At 41.5% G+C, this 23173-nt stretch overlaps 1 protein-coding gene across 11 annotated transcripts in view; it reads right to left on the bottom strand.

Moving 5' to 3' along the window:
* TPK1 (thiamin pyrophosphokinase 1) overlaps positions 1-23173 on the bottom strand; it is a 474984-nt gene that overhangs the window by 224658 nt on the left and 227153 nt on the right. For all 11 annotated transcript variants that reach the window (XM_081342927.1, XM_081342933.1, XM_081342929.1 and 8 more), the window contains one exon: positions 5196-5268. In XM_081342927.1, the coding sequence (XP_081199053.1) occupies positions 5196-5268 (73 nt within the window). The remainder of the gene's footprint in view (positions 1-5195; positions 5269-23173) is intronic.

The following is a 23173-nucleotide window of genomic DNA, read 5'->3' as shown; positions in this document are numbered from 1 at the left end:
AATATCAACAACCTAAGATATGCAGATGATACCACTCTAATGGCAGAAAGTGAAGAGGAACTGAAGAGTCTCTTGTTGCGAGTGAAGAAGGAGAGTGCAAAAGTTGGGTTGAAACTAAACATTAAGAAAACCAAGATCATGGCATCCGGCCCTCTCAATTCCTGGCAAATAGATGGGGAAGAAATGGAAGTAGTGACAGATTTTATTTTCCTGGGCTCCAAGATCACTGCAGATGGGGACTGTAGCCAAGAAATTAAAAGACGCTTGCTCCTTGGGAGGAAAGCCATGGCAAATCTAGACAGCGCACTAAAAAGCAGAGACATCACCCTGTCAACAAAAGTGCGTATAGTCAAGGCTATGGTCTTCCCAGTTGCAATGTATGGCAGTGAAAGTTGGACCATAAGAAAGGCTGAGTGCAAAAGAATTGAGGCCTTTGAACTCTGGTGCTGGAGAAGACTCCTGCGAGTCCCTTGGACTGCAAGGCGATCAAACCGGTCAGTCCTAGAGGAGATCAACCCTGACTGCTCTTTAGAAGGCCAGATCCTGAAGCTAAAACCCAAATACTTTGGCCACCTAATGAGGAGGAAGGACTCACTGGAGAAGAGCCTAATGCTGGGAAAGATTGAGGGCAATAGAAGAAGGGGACGACAGAGAATGAGGTGGCTGGATGGAGTCACTGAAGCAGTAGGCGTGAGCTTAAATGGACTCCAGAAGATGGCAGAGGACAGGAAAGCCTGGAGGAACATTGTCCATAGGGTCGCGATGGGTCGGACACGACTTCGCAACTAACAACAACAACAAATATATATATATATATATATATATATATATATATATATATATATATATATATAAAATACTATATTACTAGGGGGCATGATGACTCAGCCGTTAAAGAGCTGAACTTGTCAGCTGGAAAGCTGACAGCCTGGGATTGAGACATGAGCACCATGTAATGGGGTGTGCTCCCATTTCTGCCCCAGTTCCTACCCATCTAGCAGTTCTAAAGCATGTAAATGAGAGTAGTTTAATAGGCAACTTCAGTGGGAAATTAATAGTGTCCTGTGCACCTTTGGCATATACCATGCTAGCCACATGACCACAGAAAATGTCTTCAGGCAATGCTGGCTCCCTTGGCCAAGAAATGGAAATGAGCACTGTGCTCTAGAGTCGGACACGACTGGACAGGGAAACCTTTATCTTTACCTATAATACTATGAAACACAGAATATAAAAATACCTATACTATTAGACTTAAGTCAAAATAAAATCATAGCTCAAAACAATAGCTCATCTAAACAAGATTGTTTTAATTGTCTTATTGTCAGGACCCACCCCAATCCACGTCTTAGGAAAATAAAAACTCTTGGAGTCAGTTCTAGTCCAAAAGGTATTTTTACTAGGACATGCTTGGTTGTGGAAATACAAGACAGGAATTAGTATTGTTTTACAAATTGAAAATTTATAAAGGGTTCCCGGTTCAACCCCCCTTCCCTCAACCCCATTTGGTCAGCCCCCATCATTTTACTTCGTGTCATCCCTTATGTGGGAAAAAAGGAACTTCGAATCTTTATGTTTATTGCCGTCTTCCTCTACAGATTTAAATGAAGACACAGGCCAGATGCCCTCTTCTCTAACCCTCCCTTTTGTTCCCCCAGTTCAAAAGGTTTCCCTTGGTCTTTGAAATAACCTAAGGCAGGCTGAATCCACATGCACTCCTCCTTCCTCGGGAGATGGCAGAATCCAGGGGGGGGGAAAATAATGTTTTAAACATACATTTAAGAATGTGATATAAATGGATTCTGACACTTATATTTTTTGTGTGGGTGTGTATGTCTTTGAGTCAGTCTTGATTTATTGGCATGTCATTGAAGTACTCTTCAAGATTGCAGTTTTCCCCTTTGTCTTATTAGGGCTGAGAAAGAGTGACTAGTTCAAGGTAATCCAGTTAGCTTTGTGCCCAAGGTGGGACAAGAATTCAAAGAATTCATTTTCCCAGTTTCTAGCATGGTACCTTAAAGTAACTCTCTTTAATTGTATTTAATTGTTTTGCAATAGTTATAGTCATATTTACAAAATATACAATTCAAAATTCAAATTCAAATAAAATGGATAAGATAAAATAGCAATATAACAAAAAATCTCTATAATTAAAGGTAACATAAACTACAATAATAATGTAAATTAATAAATTGTACAACTAAAATACCATAGTCCATGAACTAAAAATGCATTTCAAAACAAAATAACTACTACAACTTCAAAATTTGCATACTGAATTTGAAGTAATAAAAAAATTAGAAGTGATTATTCCTGGGAACTGTTTTGGTTTATTTATTCAAAGTTGTGTTGTTTTTTTCAAATTCTGCAGATTGGGTCACACAGAAGTTGTCTGGTCTTTGTGGATTATCCTGCAGAAGAACTATAAAAAATGGGACCAATGTGGGCAAGGTGTTCCAAAATGGTGGGGCCATTAAAAGAAAGATCTACTTTTGCATCTCTGTATCCTCAAATCGTTTGCAAGCAGTTCACTAAACAATTTTTTCCTAAATTGTACAGGATTCTTTTAAAATCTGTTTGAATGAGATGTTTCCTGGTAACCTGAGGTTGTTCGGCATAAGGTTTTACAAATTAAAACCAACACATTGTCATAAAGAAAGGTCAGCTCCTACTTTACTCATAAATACTTCAATCATTATCATCATTAGTAGTAAACATTAACAAATTCTTAAACAATGACAAAAATCTAGAAAAACATATAGACCAGAGAATAGAAAACACTAAGACAATATTTATATTGGAGTCATTCTGTACTTGTTTCTGAATAAATACAGTGCCAGTACTTCTCAGAGGAGAGCAAAGATATGAGGTCATCACTAAAAAAAGAAGTAAACTGATTTGTGGTTTGTGTTCTATATACACATTCTTTTTCTAATGTTTACTTCTGAAATTAGAATAATATACTATATACATTATATACGTGTGTGTGTATGTGTGCATACATACATATATACATTCACAGTAGTGAAATCACAGAAGAAAAATATGAAGAATCAGGACAATTTCCAGAAGGAATCAAAAATACTGCTACAGATTTAGATTTCAGAAAATGTTGGGGACATCACATCAACCTTAGTTGTTACCATCATTTTTTCCAATAAGAATCTATCACTGTTTTGCAAAGATGCCTTAACAATTTAATTTTACAAATGTTCATGTTAACTGAATCTATGGATCCATAGGTATCTGGTAGAACATGATGATATGAAAATGAAGAACTGTGTATCATGACATCCAAATGCAAACTGAACCTTTTCTACCTGTACCCTCATGGCTGAAACAATTGTGTAAATTATATTGTTTTCATTGCAACATTGTTATATGCTTTTGCCCCATCTTGCTGTAACTGCAGATATCTATGAAGGTCCTTTAGCCTAATGTCCAAAATAGAACCTAACAAGTTACCAGTTTTTATCCTATCTGAGTCTGATTCTCTCCTTATCTTAAGAAGAACAAAAGGGTAGACTTTAAATTATCTCTTTTATAGACATTTGGTAAGATATTAAGATAAAAATATTTTAAACAGCTTTTAAATATTTTGATGAGTTTTAAAAATTCAGAGTGTGACTGAGTAGCTCAACTATAGTGGCCAGTGCATATAAACTTCCTATTTGTAATGGCTAGTTCAAGCAGTTACTTTAGGAAATCCAGTATGATAAGTGCAATAAATTAGTTGTCTAGTATGTTTTGTAACAAGCAAAATTTATTAGCCAAAAAAGACACTAACAACAAACATATCAAAATTATGTCTCTTAGACTAGGGGTCCCCAACTTCCAGTCCATGGACCGGTACCGGGTCGCAGAATGCCAGCAACCAGGCCGCACAAACAAGCAAAGCCCCATCCGCGGGATACAGGCAGCACACAAAACCATGCACCCTCTGGTCCATGGAAAAACCTCTCTCCATGGAACTGGTCCCTGGTGCCCAAAAGGTTGGGGACCTCTGCCTTAGCCAATATAAGCATTAAACACAGTGGCAGCCAATATTATACAACTAACATTAAGTTACACAATTGAAGGATGGAAAAAGTTAAAGTGTGTTAAGCCTTCACACAACTTAACACCCTTATTTTAAAACCCTCACTTCTCATTCATATGTAATTGAATAACTACTCTGCTCCCTCTGATCTTCAGAGTCTGAAAAATATAAGCAAAAGTGGATATTCTGCCTGGGAAATCATATTCTGCCTATTTGATGTGAAATGAATTAACAATTTTCTAACAGTAATGTTTTATTTTTTTCTAATTAAAAGTTAATGGTTTTAAATAACCTATTTCCTTTTCCATCCTCATGAAATAGAACTCAATACTATTTTTATTAAAAGATTTAAAGAAGTATTTTTTATTTCTTATTCTCAAAACAGGATCCAAAGTGACAGATAAAATAAACTGTGTATCTCAATTTTGACATAAATCTGTGAACAACAGTACCTGAAGGAAAGAGAGGTTTCCAAAAATATTATTAAGGAAATATGGATGGGTATATTAAAGAATATATGGATTTCTGAAATACACAATATAAGGCCACTAAACAAAAAATACATCACTAATGTCCAAAGATTAAGAATAGTAGCAACTGACCAAAGGTGACGACAGGTAGTTGCTGAAACAGCTTTGTGTTTCCAGAGAATTTTGGTTGAGCATCCTCCTTACTTTTGGATTTCCCTTCTCTTTCTCTCTAATTTTGTGAAGTGAGGAAGAATAAAAGGAAAAATGTTGCTGTAGGGCTATCTATTCCAAATACCACATTTAACTGTATCTCCACCATTGTGCCTAACAAATGGCTTAACTAGCTCCTGGTCATTATTAAATGCCACTATCTTTGGCATTTAAAATGGCACATTGAAGTCCTGCCCCTTTTGGACCAAATTAAAACCATGATGTCCAAAGACTATTTCTGCTGTGAGTTTCTGAGTAATTAATACTAATCAAGAACTGAATCCTTTTACAGTTCCTTTGCTTTAAATAAGATAAATACTTTATATGCAACTTTACTCATTTCTTTCTCATTATAATAGTTTTCTATCTATTTGAGTCTTCCTTGTGTAAATTTCTCTGTGCTTCAGTCAATAAAGAAACAGAGTGAATGCTACTAGGGAAAGAGTTCTGCTACTTCTTTTTAAGAATTTACTTACCTTCTCTATATAATATTCTTTTACTTCAGGTAAAATAGAGTCAAAGTCCCCACTGATATAATCAGGCAGAAAACTGAAAGGAAAATAATAATGTTCAATCAGTTCTTTTTAACAAAAGCATTACATTCAGAAATATCAAATAGTAACAAAGAACCAGAATAGAATAGAGGATGAATGCCAAATCATTACAATAACAGCATCATTACCTAGAATTAATATCAGATTAATAGCTACACATTTCTAATTTAATTTTCTAATGAATTGTAACAGTTTGCATAAATGCTAAGATAAGCTAGATTCATAGCTAGGAAGAGAGGAACAGTAACTATAAGCAGGAAACAGATCATCTTGACTCAAGCTGATTTTCAAATGAAATTTCAGTGAAACTGTATTGGATGGTTTGCTAGATAATTTGGAAGGTCTGAATACTAGTCCTTTTGACCTCTTAGCAGCTTTTAATATTATTAAGCATGATATTTTTCTTGCTAGTTTAACCAATTTGGAAGTAAAAGGCACTGCTTTCTTTTTTTCTCTCAGATAGATTTCTGATGGTATCACTTGGAGACAAAAGGAAAGAGCTCAAAAAAATCAACTTATTGTATAATGTGTTTCGTGGCTCAATTTTATGAACAATGCTTTTTAGTATCAACTACTGTGGTGGGGGAGGATGACCAGCAAATTTGGAGATGGATAAGGTAACAATCTTCCGGTGAAGTGTGGCTTCCCCAAACAACTGTCTGTAGTCAGTTATTAATTGCATGGAAGATAATGAATTGAAAGTGAATCATAGCAAGATGGAGGTACTAGTTGTAAGGGGACCAATAGGCAACAGAGATGATACATTTTTGTCTTCTGAATGCTGTCACAGTTTCATAAAACAAGCAATAGACAGGACTGAAACAAGGATCAACATAATCACTTTTCAGATTCAGCTACAGACCTGGAATTTCCTGGGAGAAAATTATCTGTGCTGCTAGTATCTTTTAATATGCTTTGCATGGAACTCTGGCTCCAATTCAGAAATGTTAATTACTAAAGAATTCGGTAATTAGATTGGTCTCTGGAAGAAATCCAAATTACCATATTACAACATTATTGAAAAAATTGCAATTATTACCAATTTGTTTCCAAATACAAAGGGTTGATTATGACTCTGAAGCACTTCAAGACCTTGAGGCCATGCTTCTCTCTCTATGATTCCCTCCCTCCCACCCCCGCACCAGTTACTGAAGTTCACCTACAACTGGTGAATATTAATCTTGTGGCAACTTGAAAGCTGCTGTAAACTCAATATAAATAGGATCTGCCATAGTTCCATGCATTATCTGTTGAGCTGACCCCTTTAAAAGGTCCTAACACACCATTTTGAATAGTGGTGGAAGCCATAAGTAAATGGCTTCCATAATTTCCAATACCTCTGATTTAAATTCATTTATTTTAATGCAAGTCACTGAGACAACTAGTACTGAGCACTATACTAAGTTTAATAATAAATATCTACTGCCCTTCCTTACAAATATTAATGATATTAATTGTAACTTATATTGTAGTACTTTTTAAAAATGCTGCATTTCTTCAGTCTAGACATCATTCAAAATCTGCATATCCTCCTTTAATTTACAGCATCTATGCTGGTTTACCAAGCAAAGATAAAAAAAAAATCAATTTTGTGAGGCACTGTATCCATGCACTGAATATTGTGAAATGGCAAAACTACTCTTTACACAATGAATTACCAAAAAGTATACGAAATTTCTAGAGTCCTGGGGACAAAGAACTGAAACCAGAAAGAGAAATTAGGATTGTCTACACAAGAAAAAAATATTGAAATACTGAAGCCTAGAACTTATTGCCTTAATACCAGAATATGTTGACCTTCTTGTTTTTCATATCTTCACTGAAATTCAGAGCAAGATGGGATTTGATCTAAATCCACTGTATTTCATACGTTCTGAAGCAAACATACTTTCACTTAAGAATTAACACAATGTACACATACCAAGATCTGCCATCCCAAAACAGACATTACAATAGTGACATTAAGTATTGAATTAGGATTAAAATGCAGGTAGTCCTTGTTTTTACAACCACTCATTCAGGGACTATTCAAACTAACGATGGTGCTTAATGACTGATTGGTCTTAATATTTATGGCCATCATAGCATCCTTCAGTCATGATTTGCAAATTTCCCTACTAGCATCTAAGAAACAAAGTCAATAAGGATGTTGGCAGGAAGACACAATGACATGAGGCCTTCATTTAATGACCCATGTTGTTCTCACCTATTAATGCTGAACAGGATTGCCAGAACTATTATTGCTAAATGGACTGGTCAGACTTTTTTTCATTCATGGCCAGCTGCTTAATGATGAATTTTCCAGTGCCAATTATAATAATTAAGTGAGGATTACCTATATGCTAGGAACAAGAAAATATATAATTTTAAAACCAAAACCATTTAAAAAATTTAAAAACCATTTAATCATCAATATTTATGTGTTACTATATTATTTGATTACATTTTTTCTATCTAGCTTTTCTTGTCATTGGCTATGATTAAAGAGCTGCCTGTAATCATTTCTGGTTTACCAAGAAGTAGGTTGTGGTCTTCTTTATTGAATGCCTTGTTGAAGTCTAAGTATATCATGTCCACACCATTTTGCTGGTCTACTAATTTAGTCACTTTGTCAAAGAATGAAATAAGATTGATTTGGCATGATCTGATTTTAACAAACCCATGATTACTTTATGACTTTGTTTCTAGATGTTTGCATTATGGTTTTTTCATTTTTTTTTCCAGTATCTTCCCAGGCAGTTTTAAACTTTTTAAAGTATTATTTTAAGTGGCATGTCCTAAATGGCAGCCTTTTGAGAAAAGCAGGATGGCACCCATTTTAAACCCAGTTAAGGGAAATTTGTTTGATAAGGCATTTGAATTTAAAGAGGATGGGAGAAAAGCTTTGATGCCACATTGGAAAGTCAGTCCTTTTGCTATCATTTTTCTCTCCCCACCCTTACCTCATCTGGACCACAACACCCACTTCCCCTAAATGTGCGCTGCCCTCATTTCACTGCATTGCTAACTCAGCTCTCCCTTTCTTGAGACCTCATAAGAAGTTAGAAAAGTCTGATGAAACTTTTTTTTTTTACCGACAGTCCCACAAACACACGGCAAAGGCTGAGAAGCAAACCGGAGAAACGGAATGCAGCTGAAAGGCAGGTTAGTAAAAACATGCTTGGGGGAGGTGAAGGCATCTGGGCAGGGGCAGAAGCGGCAACCTTACCCTGCATGGTGGCGGGAGGGGGGAAAGATCAATCAGTTCCAACTTTGTGATCTTTCACGAGAACTTGGAATTGATTGATTGACCTTCTCCCCCCCCCCCAAAAAAAACCTTCCTTTTTTCCTTGCATGTGGTGGCGGCAGATTGCGAAGGAGAAACGGCATGGGGCTGGGAATCATGTAAGGAAATAAAGGCAATTTCTGGGGGGGAAGCAAGGATTTTTTTCCTTACCTGCCCGACTTGTTCTGAGGCTGCTTTCTGCTCAGATGCGTTGCTCTTGCCAATGGCCTGACCGCCCACTCCAGCACCATCCCTCCCCGAGGCTCTGGCGCACCACCTGCTGCTTTGGTGGCTCTGTAGGCAGAGGTGTGAAGAGCAACCAAAGCTGTAGCTCAGGGGTCCTCAAATTATGGCCCGACCTGTCTTTCTATCTGGCCTGCCTCAACCTTCCGGGCAAGCCATCCAATCATAAGGACAGGATGGGTGGATGGTGGCGAGAGCTCCAGCCAGTGGCAGGATGGCGAGTTGGTGGGAGAAGATGTTTTTATCATAGTTTCTCCCTCGCATGCCAAAGGGCGCGCTCACACTTTGGCCATGACCCCTTCCTCTCCTTCTCTCACCTATTTGCATTTTTACCTCAGGGCTGGGCTGAGACGTTTAGGCCTTGCTTGCAGCCTCGGCCTTGCTTAGGGCAGCCAAGCCTGGTGATGACAATGCCACGGTTGCTGCTGCTTCTGAGGTGGGTCCCTTGCTAGGCGCTATGGAACATGACCCCCAGCCTCCACCACTGCTGCCGCTGCCATGCCAGCCAAAAGGAAACTCGTGCTGCTGGCACTCAGCATCTCCCTCAACATCGCAGAGGGACCCAGCCCTACTGGCAGTTGGAGTGGGGCTGCTGGAGTGGGGTGCCGGTTATGGGTCTGAGGTGAGCAGGTGAAGGGTAAGGTATCTGTGAGGGGCAGCCAGTGTGAATGAGAAAAAAGGAGAATTTGCTCCTGGAAGGTTATTTTGGGATTGTGAGGAGCTGAGGTGATGAAAGATCTGGGGAGCTGCCGGGAGGGAGGATGCAGTCAGCCTTTGGAGGAGCATCCTGATCCATGAATGGGGATGGTGGTGCCTCGTCCAGGTGAAGCCCCGAGAGGTAGGCAAAGCTGGAGGAGCAGCTTGGAGGAACTGGGAGTGCCGGTGCTGATGGTTGAGAGAAATTTCATTGGCCTTTAAGGTCCAGGAAATGGTGGAGGAAGAGTGGGGGCATTGGGATATGCCCCATGGGAAAGAGTAATGAGGTTCTGCCAGGCAGGTCCTTCTGCCCCGAGACCGTCCAGAATGCCAATCAAGGAGAACATTTCTAGCTCAGAGTTAAAATGAAAGGTCCTTGGGGGTGGTGTCTCTGAGGATGGTGGTTTTCTTGCAGACGTTTCAGGACCCAAAGTGGGATAATAAGTGAACTAATGATGTTACCTAGTTTGGGTCATGAGACATTTGCAAGAAATGCTGAATGGAAATGGCACCTTGCCTTTCTGACAGATGTAACAAAGCTACTCAATAGTTTCAATGTACACCTTCAAGGAAAGGAGAAGCTCATCTGTGATATGCATTCACATGTGAAAGCATTTGAAGTAAAATTGGACATACTCATTAAATAAGTGAGGGAGGAAAACTTCTGCCATCATCCCACAACTCAAAAACTATTCATGGAAAGACCAGCAGTTACATTCCCAAACAAAACATGTGTGGATTCATTGGAAATGTTGTATATTTTCTTCACTTAAAAAAATCAAATAATTAACCAATTCATTTTTCTTGTTTCATTTTTTTATTTTATACTTGATTTTACATTGTTCTATAATCATTTTTTTAAAACTATAGTCCGCCCCCCCAATAGTCTGAGGGGCAATGAACTGGCCCCATTTAAAAGGTTTGAGGACCCCTGCTGCAACTGAATGGGCAAGTGAGGGGGGAACCTGCCCTACTTGTTCCGAGCCGCATTGCCCAATGCTGCTGCCATGAGGCTGTGGAACAAGCTGGGCAGTAGTAAGAAACCTGTATACTGGTTTCCCTCTCCATGAGCAACATTAAGGTGGCCACACCCACCCCAGCCATGCCCACCCAGTCTGCCATGACTACTGCAGCCCGCCCACCCAGTGGCCACACCCACCCAGTGGCCATGCCCACCCGGCACCCAACGATAAATAAGTGGGGTTTGGGTTGCAGTTTGGGCACTCACGTCTCTAAAAGATTCACCATCATTGCCATATACCATGTCAGACAAATGGCTATCCAATCAAGCTCCATGGCTGAACTTCAGCTATTCACCTCACTTCCTCTCAGTCAAACTTCTTTTTAGGGTCCTTGGTGCTCTATGAGTTTGGTGGTTTTCTTGCCCAAGTTAGGTAACATCATCAGTGCTAGAAGGGACTGTGGGGTTTGCTCTCAGTTTGTATTATAGTATCTTGCCCTGTTAGTGTTGTTGTTGTTGGTCTTAGGAGTTCTTTTGTTGGGCTGTTTACTGTTGGCTTGTTTGGCAGTTCCTTGATTAGGGTACTTTTTACTCAATAACAGAGGAACAGAATTGGAAGGGACCTTGGAGGTCTTCTAGTGCAACCCCCTGCTGAGGCAGGAAATCCTATACCATTTCAGAAAAATGGTTGTCCAGTCTCTTTTTAAAAACTTCCAGCAGCCACAACTTCTGGACACAAGTTGTTCCACTGGTTAATTGTTCTAACTGTCAGGAAATGTTAATCAGATGTTTGATTGTTAGTCTGATGTTAATCTTGGAGTTATGCTCATCTGGATGCTGATTGTTGATTTAACTATGATTAAATTTCTCCATATGTTGTAAATTTAAAGAGTTTTCATCATGTCTTCTGGCTGCTAGTTGGTGTTAATAGTTCTTTTTCATTGCTAATAATAAGTATTCCAAAAAGTTAATGATCCATCATGCCTGAGTTTCAAAATGCAGGCAAACAAACAAGACCTGTGGGCATTTTATTGTTTTAAACCTATAATGACATCTCTCTTAACTATATATCATCTTGCAGTAAACAACACAAGAACTGTTGTGTTGAGATATTTAATTTTCTTTAATCATCTTGGTATTTTACATCAACTTATAAATTTTATGAATGCTGGCATGGCTTGTGCAATCTATTCTCCCCACAATTAGCTTTTACAATGATCATTGCACATTCTGTGGATATATGCTTTTAGAAACAGACTGAAGGATGCAGAAAGTAAAGTAAGCAAATTCTTTTTTAAGTTGAGCTTGACTCCTTGGAAACTTTATTATATTATGGTATACAATTTCTTTGGCAACAATAAGGAAATGGTTTGTTATTTTCTTCTTTCAAGGTTAGCGTTTAACCTTGATATTCCCAGGAAGCTTTCTATCCAAATACTAACCAGGTTTGATCCTAATCAACTTCCTAGTTCATCCTAGCAAGTCAGCATGCATAAATAAGGATCATGCATAAAATTTCTATTTATATGTTATATAATATGTTATATGTTATAAGCAACAAGAAATGCATATTGGGAAAGTCCTTGCAGAAATGCAATCAATAACTGTGGGATCATAATACTAAGCCAATATTGATTTCAATCAATACAGAACCAGTCTTGAAGAGTAATCCTGTTCCTTCAGTCAAATCCTAATTTATTTTATCTTTTGTTTTTTGCTGAAACATCCTGCAGGAAAAAAAATAATTGACTAACTATAGAATATATTTTAAGTTCGTTGTGAATGTATACTTTGTGAAATGCACATAGCATTATGTATTAACTGGTGTTTGGTACTTGAGGTTTTTTGCTGTTGCAATTTGATTTGAATTTATGTTTATAGGATGTTTTATTTGAATTAGTAGGGCTTGTTTTACTATATCTAATTGATTTGTTAGTGATTATATTTTATTTTTTTGATGAGGTATCAAAACTTATTTATTTATTTATTTATTTATTTATTTATTTATTTATTTATTTATTTATTTATTTATTTATTATTTGATTGGTCCACTAATGGGAGAAGATGGCAAGAAAGCAATGAGCAGCAGGGGAAAGCAGACCTGCTAAACATTCTTTGCTTCTACCTTTATGCAAAAGGGGGAAAAATAGCACAACCTACCAGAAACAGAACTGTAAAAGAAAGACTAGAAATACAAATTAAAATAGGGTTTAAATGGTAAGAGAACACCTGTCCATCCTAGATGCATTCAAATCACCAAGATCAAATGAATTGCATCCCAGAGTTCTAAAGGAGCTGGCAGACGTAATCTCAAAACTATTGAAACATAGCTTTCAAAGATCCTGGTGCACCAGCGACCTACTAGACCAGACATCCCCAACCTTTGGGGCATCAGGGACTGGTTACATGTAGAGAGGTTTTTCTGCTGACCGGAGGGGGTGTGGTTTTATGTGCTGCCTGCATCCCACAGATGGGGCTTTACTTGTTTGTGCGGACCGCTTGCTAGCATGCTGCAGCCCGGTACTGGTCAGGAACCCCTGTACTAGAGGACTGGAAAAGAGCTGATGTTGTTTCCATCTTCAAAAAAGGGGAAAAATGAAACTACAGACCAATCAGCCTGATATTAGTATCTGGGAAGGTCCTGGAAATGATGATCAAGTAACAGATCAATGAACACCTAGAATCAAGCAAAGATGCAACTAGAAGCCAACATAAATTTGTGTCCACATCCAAATAAAAATCCAGGATCATTTCATTTCTGAAAAGCTTACTATTTATTGAATACATAGAGTGGTTATGATGAGTTAAAACTACCGTAGTTTCCGGCGTATAAGACTACTTTTTAACCCATGAAAATCTTCTCAAAAGTCAGGGGTCGTCTTATACGCCGGGTGCTGAAAATTTAGGGACAGGGCTGGCTGGAAAAACTGGAGCGGATCTCCCATTTAGTCTGCGCAGGGAAAGCAGGACCAATTGGAGAAGAAGCTGCAGTCTGTGATTTTTTACAGGCTGGGGTCTGGGCGTCTTTCCTTCTAAAGTTGAAGACCAGCTGTAGTATATCCCAACTTGAAAGGCAGGTGGGGAAGGCAGCAGCCAGAGCAGCGGCTTAGCTCTAAGGACACATTTGACTCAGGAACTGGGCAGGCTGGCTGGAAAACCTGGAGCGGTTTTAATTTTTATTTGGTGTGCGTTGAAAGAGGGGTAGTCTTATACGGCGAGTATAGCCCAAACCCTATAATTTAACAGGAAATGTAGGGGGTCGTCTTATACGCCCAGTCGTCTTATACGCCGGAAAATACGGTAACTCTAAAATCCCAAAGCATTAGCCCACAGCATATAACAAACCTCCAGGTATCCATGTAGCTCTTGTAAACAAGTTCTTTTTGTTCTGGGAACCGTCTGCTATCTTCTTCATACCTGATATAATGTCCTTGAATGTTTTCCAGACTGCCAATTCTCAAAGAATTGTCCCTCGAACTGGAGATGTTTCATTTCTCTAACTAACCCATTTGAAAGCAACACCTCCTCCCTTTCTCTAATGACAAAATGAAAACAGAGAGGCACTTAGCTGCCAAATTTTTGCTCTTAGCAATTTGTCAAAAACAAAGTAGGCCAATTAAATCTTATTTCATTCTTTGAAATAAAGAGACTAAGTTCATGGACTAACAAAATGCTGTGAACATATTATACTTGGATTTCAGCAAGGTACTTGACAAAGGAGACCACAACCTGCTTATTATTAAGTTAGAAAAATATGGGATAGACAGCACCACCACCAAATGAATTTAAAACTGGTTCACAAACCACACTCAATATCTTCATAAATGATTTAGATCAGGGCTTTTCAACCTTTTCACCCATTGTACCACTTTTAGGATATGTCAATATCCAAGTACCACCAGTCGCCTAGCAAGGTGTCAAAAACTTGATGACCAAAAAAAGAAAAAAGAAAAAAGTGATGAAGTACAGGTAGCCTTCAACTTACAACAGTTCGCTTAGTGACTGTTCGAAGTTACAATGGCACTGAAAAAAGTGCCATTGTAAAAGTGCCCCCCAAAACACAGCCAAGCAAGACAGCTGCCCGCCCGCCCGGCAGCGCTCTTCCTTCTGTCTGAGGTTTTCATTCCTGTGAGCATTTCTGTTGAGGATTGGCAGTGGGGGTGGGGTGGGGGGTGTTTGGTTTTTATTCCCCCCCCCTGCTGGGTGGTTGCAGCAGGTTTTGGTCACTTCACATGATCCTGGAACATTGTGACCGTCATAAATATGAATCAGTTGCCAAGCATCTGAATGTAAATCACAAGACCTTGGAGATGCTGCAATATTCCAGCTGATTGGTGCTTCTTCTGGGCTCAGCAGAAGCACCAGGATCAGCACCAACCTCCAACTGGAGCCTGGCGCTGATCCTGGCGCTTCCGCTGAGTCCTGACAGCCCCGAAGAAGCGCCAATCAGCTGGAAAGCAGCATAGATCCTGCCGCTTCCACTGAGCACTGACACCCCTGAAGCTCCAGCCGTCTCTCGTTCAGGCTTCAGCTCATTCCCCTCCCCTGCTACCATTTTTCTAGGATGGTTGCGTACCACCTGCCAGGTGCCAATGTACCACAGGTCGTACCCATACCACTGGTTGAAAAGCCCTGATTTAGATGAGAGAATACAGATGACACCAAACTGGCAGGAACAGCGAGTATCCCAAAAGAGCAGCTTAAGATCCAGAAGGATCTTGACAGACTTGAATACAGGACCCATCTCACAAATGAAATTCAGTGGTGAGAAAATAAGTAAGGTTTTACACTTAGGTAAGAAAAACCAATGTACAAGTATAGAGTAGGCAGAACCTGATGTTAAGCTATGAAACCTGCTGCCTTTAGGACTGCTGCGTGCTTCTAGCTCGTCTACAGAGCGGGGAGAGAGATGGGGAGAACTTTTGTATATATAACATTTTATTAATTTTCTATTATTACATTTCATTAGTGCTTAATGAACGTGTTGTCTGGGTTGATTTGTTTTGTTTAGTTCCTACTGTCTATCCCATTTTTCCAGCCATTGATACAATAAATTCTTTTTCTTTGATCCTCAATGTAAGTCTGTCCATTTCAGCACAGTCCAATATTTTCTTGATTATTTCTTCATCCAATGGTATTTCTTCATTTTTCCAGTGCTGAGCTAATACAATCCTCGCTGCCGTTAATACATGTAATGTTAAATATACACTTTGTTTATCAAACTTTTCTGGAATTATACCTAATTAAAAAAGTTCAGGTTTAAAGTCTACGTGTTTCCCTAACATTTTTTCTAACCATTTTTTTTTGCTCTAATACACGTCCACGATAAGCAATAGTATGTACCAGTTTTTTAATTACATTTCCAATATTTATTAGATATATTTTAAAACATTTTTTGCTAATCTGGCAGGTGGTAAGAGCCAGCTATAAAATATTTTATATAGTTGCCATTGTCAATTTATAGTTTCTTTCCCAAAGATTTTGCCATTTTTCTAATTCTATATTGTATCCAAAAATTTTCATCCATATTATCATTGTTTCTTTCACTTGTTCCTCATCCATTTTCAAATTCAATAAAAAGTTATACAATTTCTTAATCAGTTTTTCATCAGAGATCAACAACATCTGATCAAACATTGTCTGGTCTTTATAAAAACCATAGTTTTTAACATCTTTTTGTATATATATTTTATTAGAATTTTTTAAACATAACATAAATCAGTAATCTGTAAACAGTTGTTGCTGCTTATCATGTTTCCTTTTATGAAGTATTCATTGATTCAGCTTTGTTACTCTCACTTTGTTTACACAGCTGCATTTTCTAAAAACTTTGAGGGTCAAAGAAAAAAAATCTTCACCCACCAGCAGGTGTCAGCGTTTGCTCATTTTTCAGGTCTTTCTAATCTTTTTTCTCTCTCTAAAGGGTAAGTTTCACCGCTTCAGATAGCCAAAAGGAGGGAGCAGAATCCCCCTCCCCCTTTCCTTCTTCAGAGATCTCTTATTTTGGGGACTTTCTTCTTCAAGAAAATAAGTAGGATAGAGAAAATCAATATTCTTACCCAGATTCAAGCATGCTGTTTTAACTCCACTTAATTTAAAAGCTTATGACTTCTGTTGTTTCCAAATATTTATTTATTTATTTATTTATTTATTTATTTATTTATTTATTTATTTATTTATTCGGTTTATATACGGCCCTACTCCCCAAGGATTCAGGGCGGTTTACAAAGGAAAATTTAAAAACAATACAATATAAAATTAAAATAAAATTAAATTAAGTCTAGCCGCAAAAATTAAAATCACAATTTAAAACATTAAACCCCTCAGTCCAGGCCAGATAGCTCAAAGAGCCAGGTTTTTAGGTCCCGGCGAAATGAACGAAGGTCGGGGGCAGTCCGGAGTTCCGTTGGCAGTTGATTCCATAGGGCAGGCGCGCCCACAGATAACGCCCTCCCCCTGGGGATCGCCCGTCGGCAATCCTTGACCGGCGGTACCCTGAGGAGGTCCTCCCTGTGGGAGCGCACAGGACGATGGGAAATTGATGCTGGCAGCAGGTGCTCCCTCAGATAATCCGGGCCCATGCCATTTAGGGCTTTATAGGTCATTACCAGCACCTTGAATCTCACCCAGAGGGCAACTGGAAGCCAATGCAGCTCGCGGAGAAGAGGTGTTACAAGGGAGTATCGGGAGACTCCCATCACAACTCGCGCAGCTGCATTCTGCACCAGCTGAAGCCTCTGAGTGGTCCTTAGGGGCAGCCCCATGTAGAGAGCATTGCAGTAGTCTGGCCAGGAGGTCACGAGCGCATGGGTGACTGTGTGTAGGGCATCTCGGTCCAGATAGGGCCGTAACTGGCACACCAGGAGAACCTGGGCAAAAGCCCCCCTGGCCACGGCTCCTATGTGATCTTCCAAACTGAGCCGTGAATCCAGGAGGACGCCCAAGTTGCGGGCCCTATCAACAGGGGATAACACCTCACCCCCCATAGCTAACAATGGAAAAGATTGGTTAGTCTGAGATGCTGGTATGCACAGCCACTCAGTCTTGGCAGGATTGAGACGAAGCCTGTTTCTCCCCATCCAAACCCGGACCGCCTCCAGACAACGAGACATCACGTCGAGGGCATCACTGAGTTGGTTCGGGGTGGAAAGAAAAAGCTGGGTATCATCAGCATACTGATGATACCCCACCCCGAAACCATGAATGAGCTCACCCAGCGGCTTCATATAGATGTTTAACAAGAGGGGAGAGAGGACTGACCCCTGAGGAACTCCACAAATGAGAGGCCTCGGGGCAGACCTCTGCCCTCCCATCAACACCGACTGCGAGTGGCCTCCCACTCCCAACCCCCTGAGATGCCGCAGTAGGATACCATGGTCGATGGTATCAAAAGCCACTGAGAGGTCTAATAGGACTAGGACAGAGGAACAACCCCTGTCCCGAGCCCGGCAGAGATCATTCACCAGTGCAACCAATGCCGTCTCTGTGCTGTACCTGGGCCTGAAACCCGATTGGTACGGGTCCAGATAATCAGTTTCCTCCAGGAACAGAGGGAGCTGAAGTGCCACCACGCTCTCAACCACCTTCGCAAAAAAGCGAAGGTTGGAGACCGGACGATAGTTGTTCAAAATAGCCGGGTCCAGGGCAGGCTTCTTGAGGAGGGGCCTCACCAAGGTGGCAGGGAAGGCAGAACTCAGTCTCCTCATGATCCTGTCCACCTCATCTGGGGTCACAGGATCAAATTCACTCCAGGTAACATTCTCTAGACCGCTCAATTCCTCCCCGTCAGTCTTTGCCCAGTCAGAATCCAAACCGGCTTGAATCTGAGCAATTTTGTCCGTCAGATGATAGCTAAACTCTTCGGCCCGCCCCTGCAAGGGCTCCTCCCTCACCTCCTGATTAAGGAGGGAGCGAGTCACCCTAAAGAGGGCGGCCGGGCGATTATCTGCGGATGCGATGAGGGCAGCGAAGTAATTAGACTTCGCTGTCCTCATCGCCGCGAGATAAAACCTCGTAAAGGTTCTTAACTGCAATCGGTCAGACTCAGACCGGCTGGATCTCCAACAGCACTCTAGACCTCATCTCCGATGCTTCATCTCCCGGAGCTCTACAGAAAACCATGGAGCCCACCGGGATCTGCGCCGAGTCAGGGGTCGCAAGGGGACAACACGGTCGAGCGCCTCAGTGGCAGCCCTTTCCCAGGCATCCACTAAGGCGTCAGCCAAGCTGTCAGTGAGGGAGATAGGAACAGACCCAAGCGCCATCTGGAACTGATCAGGGTCCATTAGGCGCCTGGGGTGGAACCACCTGGTCGTTTCCGCAGTCCAGCAGTGGGGGGTGGCATAGTGGAAGACCAACCGCAGGAGGTGATGATCGGACCATGACAGGGGGACAATAGTTGGCGAGCCCCCTCCCAGATCATCAAACCACTGCCCAGATAAAAAAAACTAGGTCGAGAGTGTGTCCTCCCCCATGAGTCGGACCCTGAATTACTTCAGTCAGGTCCATGGCTGTCATGGAGGCCAACTCAGACGACCCTCCCAGAGAAGGCAGTTTAAAGTCGCCCAGAACTATAAGTCTGGGAAACTCAACTGTCAACCCTGAGAGGGTGTCGAGAAGCTCGGGCAGGGCCGTTGCTACACAGCTGGGTGCCAGGTATGTTAGCAACAAGCCCAACTGAGCCTCAGGGCCACACTTCAGGAGGAGGGATTCACTCCCGCCTATGTGTACAATAGTGGTCTCCCGCAGACATAAGGTCTCCCGTATAACTACCACCACCCCACCGCCCCTGCCCTGAGCCCGTGGCCGATGTAACACACAGAAACCTGGAGGGCAAAGCTCAGTCAGAGGGACACCTCCCTCTGAGCCCAACCAGGTTTCTGTAATGCATGCCAGATCCGTGTGTTCCTCCTCGATCAAATCACGGATGAGGGGAGCCTTGTTCACAACGGATCTGGCATTAAAGTACACCAGCCTGAGCTCAGGGGCCTGATCCCTCTCACCCCTGGATAAATGGGTACCAACTGGAGGGTCGGAGCACGCCACCGCTTGAAGACAGCGGGGGTGTGATCCCAGGTGTTGATATGGCCCTCCGTGTAACCGCCTGCTGCCGTTCCCAATCGTCGTGGGGATTTGAAACCCCACCCCAATGCCACTGAAACCAGGAGACCCCAACCCCAACCCCATCTCGCCGGGAACCATTTCAGGCCCGGACTGACGATCACTTGGTGGGGTACACCCCAATTCCCTCGCAACCCTTCCATTCCCCCCCTCCCTAACCCTTTAAAACAGCCGGCTAGAAAACATATTAGGGACCTCTTAATATATCTCCACCAGAGTCCCCTATCTATGCCCAACCACCTCTCGGGGTCCCTACAATTGGGCCCGTCCTTAAGGGGATTGGAGGAAAAGGCGGCAGGTCGTAACCAGGAGGGACGTGCCTGAGGGCATACAGGTCAGCACTGGAGTAATAATAATAATAATAATAATAATAATAATAATAATAATAATAATAATAATAATAATAATAATAATAATAATAATAATAATTTTATTTATATACCGCCCTTCTCCCGGACGACTCAGGGCGGTAGCGCAAATGAGCCATATAATTATAAAAAATATCCACATAGGGCAGTTGTTAACAAATGGGTAGTCAGATTGTATTAACAAATATCAAGATGACATTGATATTGAGAAGTACCTCAGGTCCACCAATCCGGCTCTGCTCTCACCTGAGTCGGAACCAGGCAAAGAAAGCCCAACTGCCCTCTCACTACAGCTGGGCATCCAACCTGGGGTGGACAGAGTACAGGCTACTGGGATAAACCTACCCCAACTGGTCTCTCACACCAGTGGGGTGGTTGATGACCAATCCAGAACTGCCCTCTCACCGCGGTCAGGTCCCAGGTCCATTCCGGACTATCAGTAGGGAAGTCACAGGAGCAGGTGCATAAACCATATCCAAATAATCAGCATAAAATTAAAGATGAGCAGATGAGCAGAAAGGACCCGGGTCAAAACACCACAGCTATAATTCCGAGACCACGTCCACAGCTGAAACTTCAGGCCGCTGTTGTCACCTCGCTGCTTCTGCTGTGGAAAGGGGGGCCACCATGGAAAAAAAAACAACTGCGCCCTGCTCCAACCTCCAACTGGGCGTTAAAACACAGCCGCGGCCGATCTTCGGGCCGCCATAATCCCCGGCCACTGCTGCCATTCCGGAGGGGGAGGAATATCTCCATGCCGCAAAACGGCGCCCACCAGCTGGACCAAGGCGCTGGTCTGGTCTGCGGCTGATCTTAGGGCCGCCAGGCTGCTGCCGCCATTCTGGGGAGGGCGGGAGACATCCACGCCGCACAAAGCGCCTGCTAGCTGATCCAAAGCGCTGGGCCGGGCCGCAGCTGATCTTCGGGCCACCAGGCCGCTGCTGCCATTCCCAGAGGGTGGGAGGTCTCCACGCCACAAAAAGAGGAGCCCGCCAGCTAATCTAAGGTGGGCCAGGCCGCGGCCAATCTTCAGGCCACCAGGCCGCTGCCGCCATTTCGGGGGGGGAGACGTCCATGCCGCACAAGCCAGCTGATTTAAGGTGCTGGACTGGGCCGTGGCCGATCTTTGGGCCGCCAGGCCGCTGCTGCCATTCCAGGGGGGGTGGAGGCCTCCGCGCCACAAAAAGCGGCGCCCGCCATCTGTTCCCTAATCCGACCCCCCGTTAGGGTGCTGAGCCTCGGTTGGGCTTCCCAGACTGCCCCATTTTTAAAAGCCCATTGCGGAACTCACAGAGCTCAACAGAAAACCGCCGCCATCTTGGGCAAAAAAAAACTATGGCTGAACATGCAGTCAGCCTTTTCTTCTGTTGGTTTCTGGGCGGCTTCTCCTGGACCATTCGGAGAGACTGCCGTCTCTCCTGAGTCCCTGGGATTTCCTTCCTTCATTCCACCCCTTCAGGGTGGGTTCTGGCCCCTTGGGGTCCCCAACAAAAAGAAATTCCAGCCAAAGAGTTCGGCATTCCAAATCTTCAGACTGCTCACTGGAAAACAGGAACAGGAAGTCAGTTTTTAACATCTTTATCATATCTCGACTGCATTTGCAGTCGAGGCCATCATGATGTGTTTTGCATTTTTAGATTTGTTTAGATTTTAATTTCCCATCTGTATTCAAAATATCCTTACATGTTAAGATTTTCTCAAATTTAACTAAGTTTGGGTGTACAAATGCTTCTATTGTTGAGAGCCATCCTGGGATTTTTGTATAGATTTTTGGTTTTACCTTTTTCCATACAGATAATAATGTATTTCTTATATAGTGGTTTTGGAAATATCTCTGGATTTTATTCTTTTCATACCACAGAAATGCATGCCAAGTTGCAAATCATGTCCTTGGATCCACAGATGTTCTTATCATCATGAGAGCTGAAGAGATGTTTTGGTGAACTAGAGCAGGGCTTTCCAACCTTTTCACCCATTGTACCACTTTTAGGATATGGCAACATCCGAGTACCACCAATTGCCTAGCAAGGTATCAAAAACCTGATGACCAAAAAAAAGGAAAAAAAGTGAGGTAATCCTCGACTTACAACTGTTCGCTTAGTGACTATTTGAAGTTACAATGGCACTGAAAAAAGTGCTCCCCAAGCCAGAGCCAAGCAAGAAACCTGCCTGCCCACCCGGTGGCACTCTTCCTCCTATCCGAGATTTTCATTGTGAGCATTTCTGTTGAGCATTTCTTCTTCCTGCAAGCTTCTACAAGCAAAGTAAATGGGGGAGTTGGTAGGAATTTGAGAGAGGGAGGGAGGGAGCTAGGTTGTATGCTACATGATTTAAATCTTACTTTTTAAAGTAGGAATGTAGCTGGATATATGCTTCCTGAATATGGAGACTTAAATGTGTTCAAATTCGAAAAGCATATATCACTATGATTTGGAACAAGGCTCAGTTAGCTTGAGAAATTTTGATCAAAGTTCTTAAATAAGTCAGGATGGTTATAAAAGTTCTTTGAACTTCTCTAGAGATGCATTATGATTTCATATATCTATGGCATGGTGCTGACTACTCAATTCCCTTTCTGTCAAATACAGGGTGAAAAAGAATAAAATTTACAGTGCAAGGTAATAAAATAATAAATTACAGGATATATTTTCACAGCTTTGCCATGCAGTACCAAATTGTACGCCACAACCAACTGGCTTTCTTATTCACTAGTTAATTAGTACATATTCTTCTTTCAGGCTTAATTAACCTTTACAACAAAACTCTTTCAAAGAAGCCAAGAGGAATAATAGCAGAACTGTTCCATAGGGAAATTTTCTTCAGATTTAATGAAATGTAGAAATATGTAATTAGAACTACATTCCTGCTTAATAAATAAGATTTAAATCATGTAGCATACAACCTAAATTAAAAGTTATAATTCAATCTTAGGAAACGAATATACAGAAAAATAGGTATCATTCATTTTAAAAAATCCCATATGACTGGCAGAGAAACCTTGTGAAATATATCAATTATTCCTACAATGTCTATGAGTACATAATAAGATCTGTAGAGAGGTTTATATTTAATCTATGTATACCTTTGTGACTTTGCTGTCAGTTACAAAACTGTACTGCCATTTACTGAGTCAGTGTCATGGAATGGAATATTCACAAATTATATTCCAGTGTTGATAATCCACAGAGCTTCATTTAAAAAGTAGAAAGAATGACTCCTCCCCAAGATGGCTGCTGAGTGGCAAGGA

This window comes from Vipera berus (assembly GCF_964194415.1).
Source record: "Vipera berus genome assembly, chromosome: Z".
Taxonomy (NCBI): Eukaryota; Metazoa; Chordata; class Lepidosauria; order Squamata; family Viperidae; genus Vipera; species Vipera berus.
This window is presented reverse-complemented; position numbering and strand designations above follow the sequence as displayed.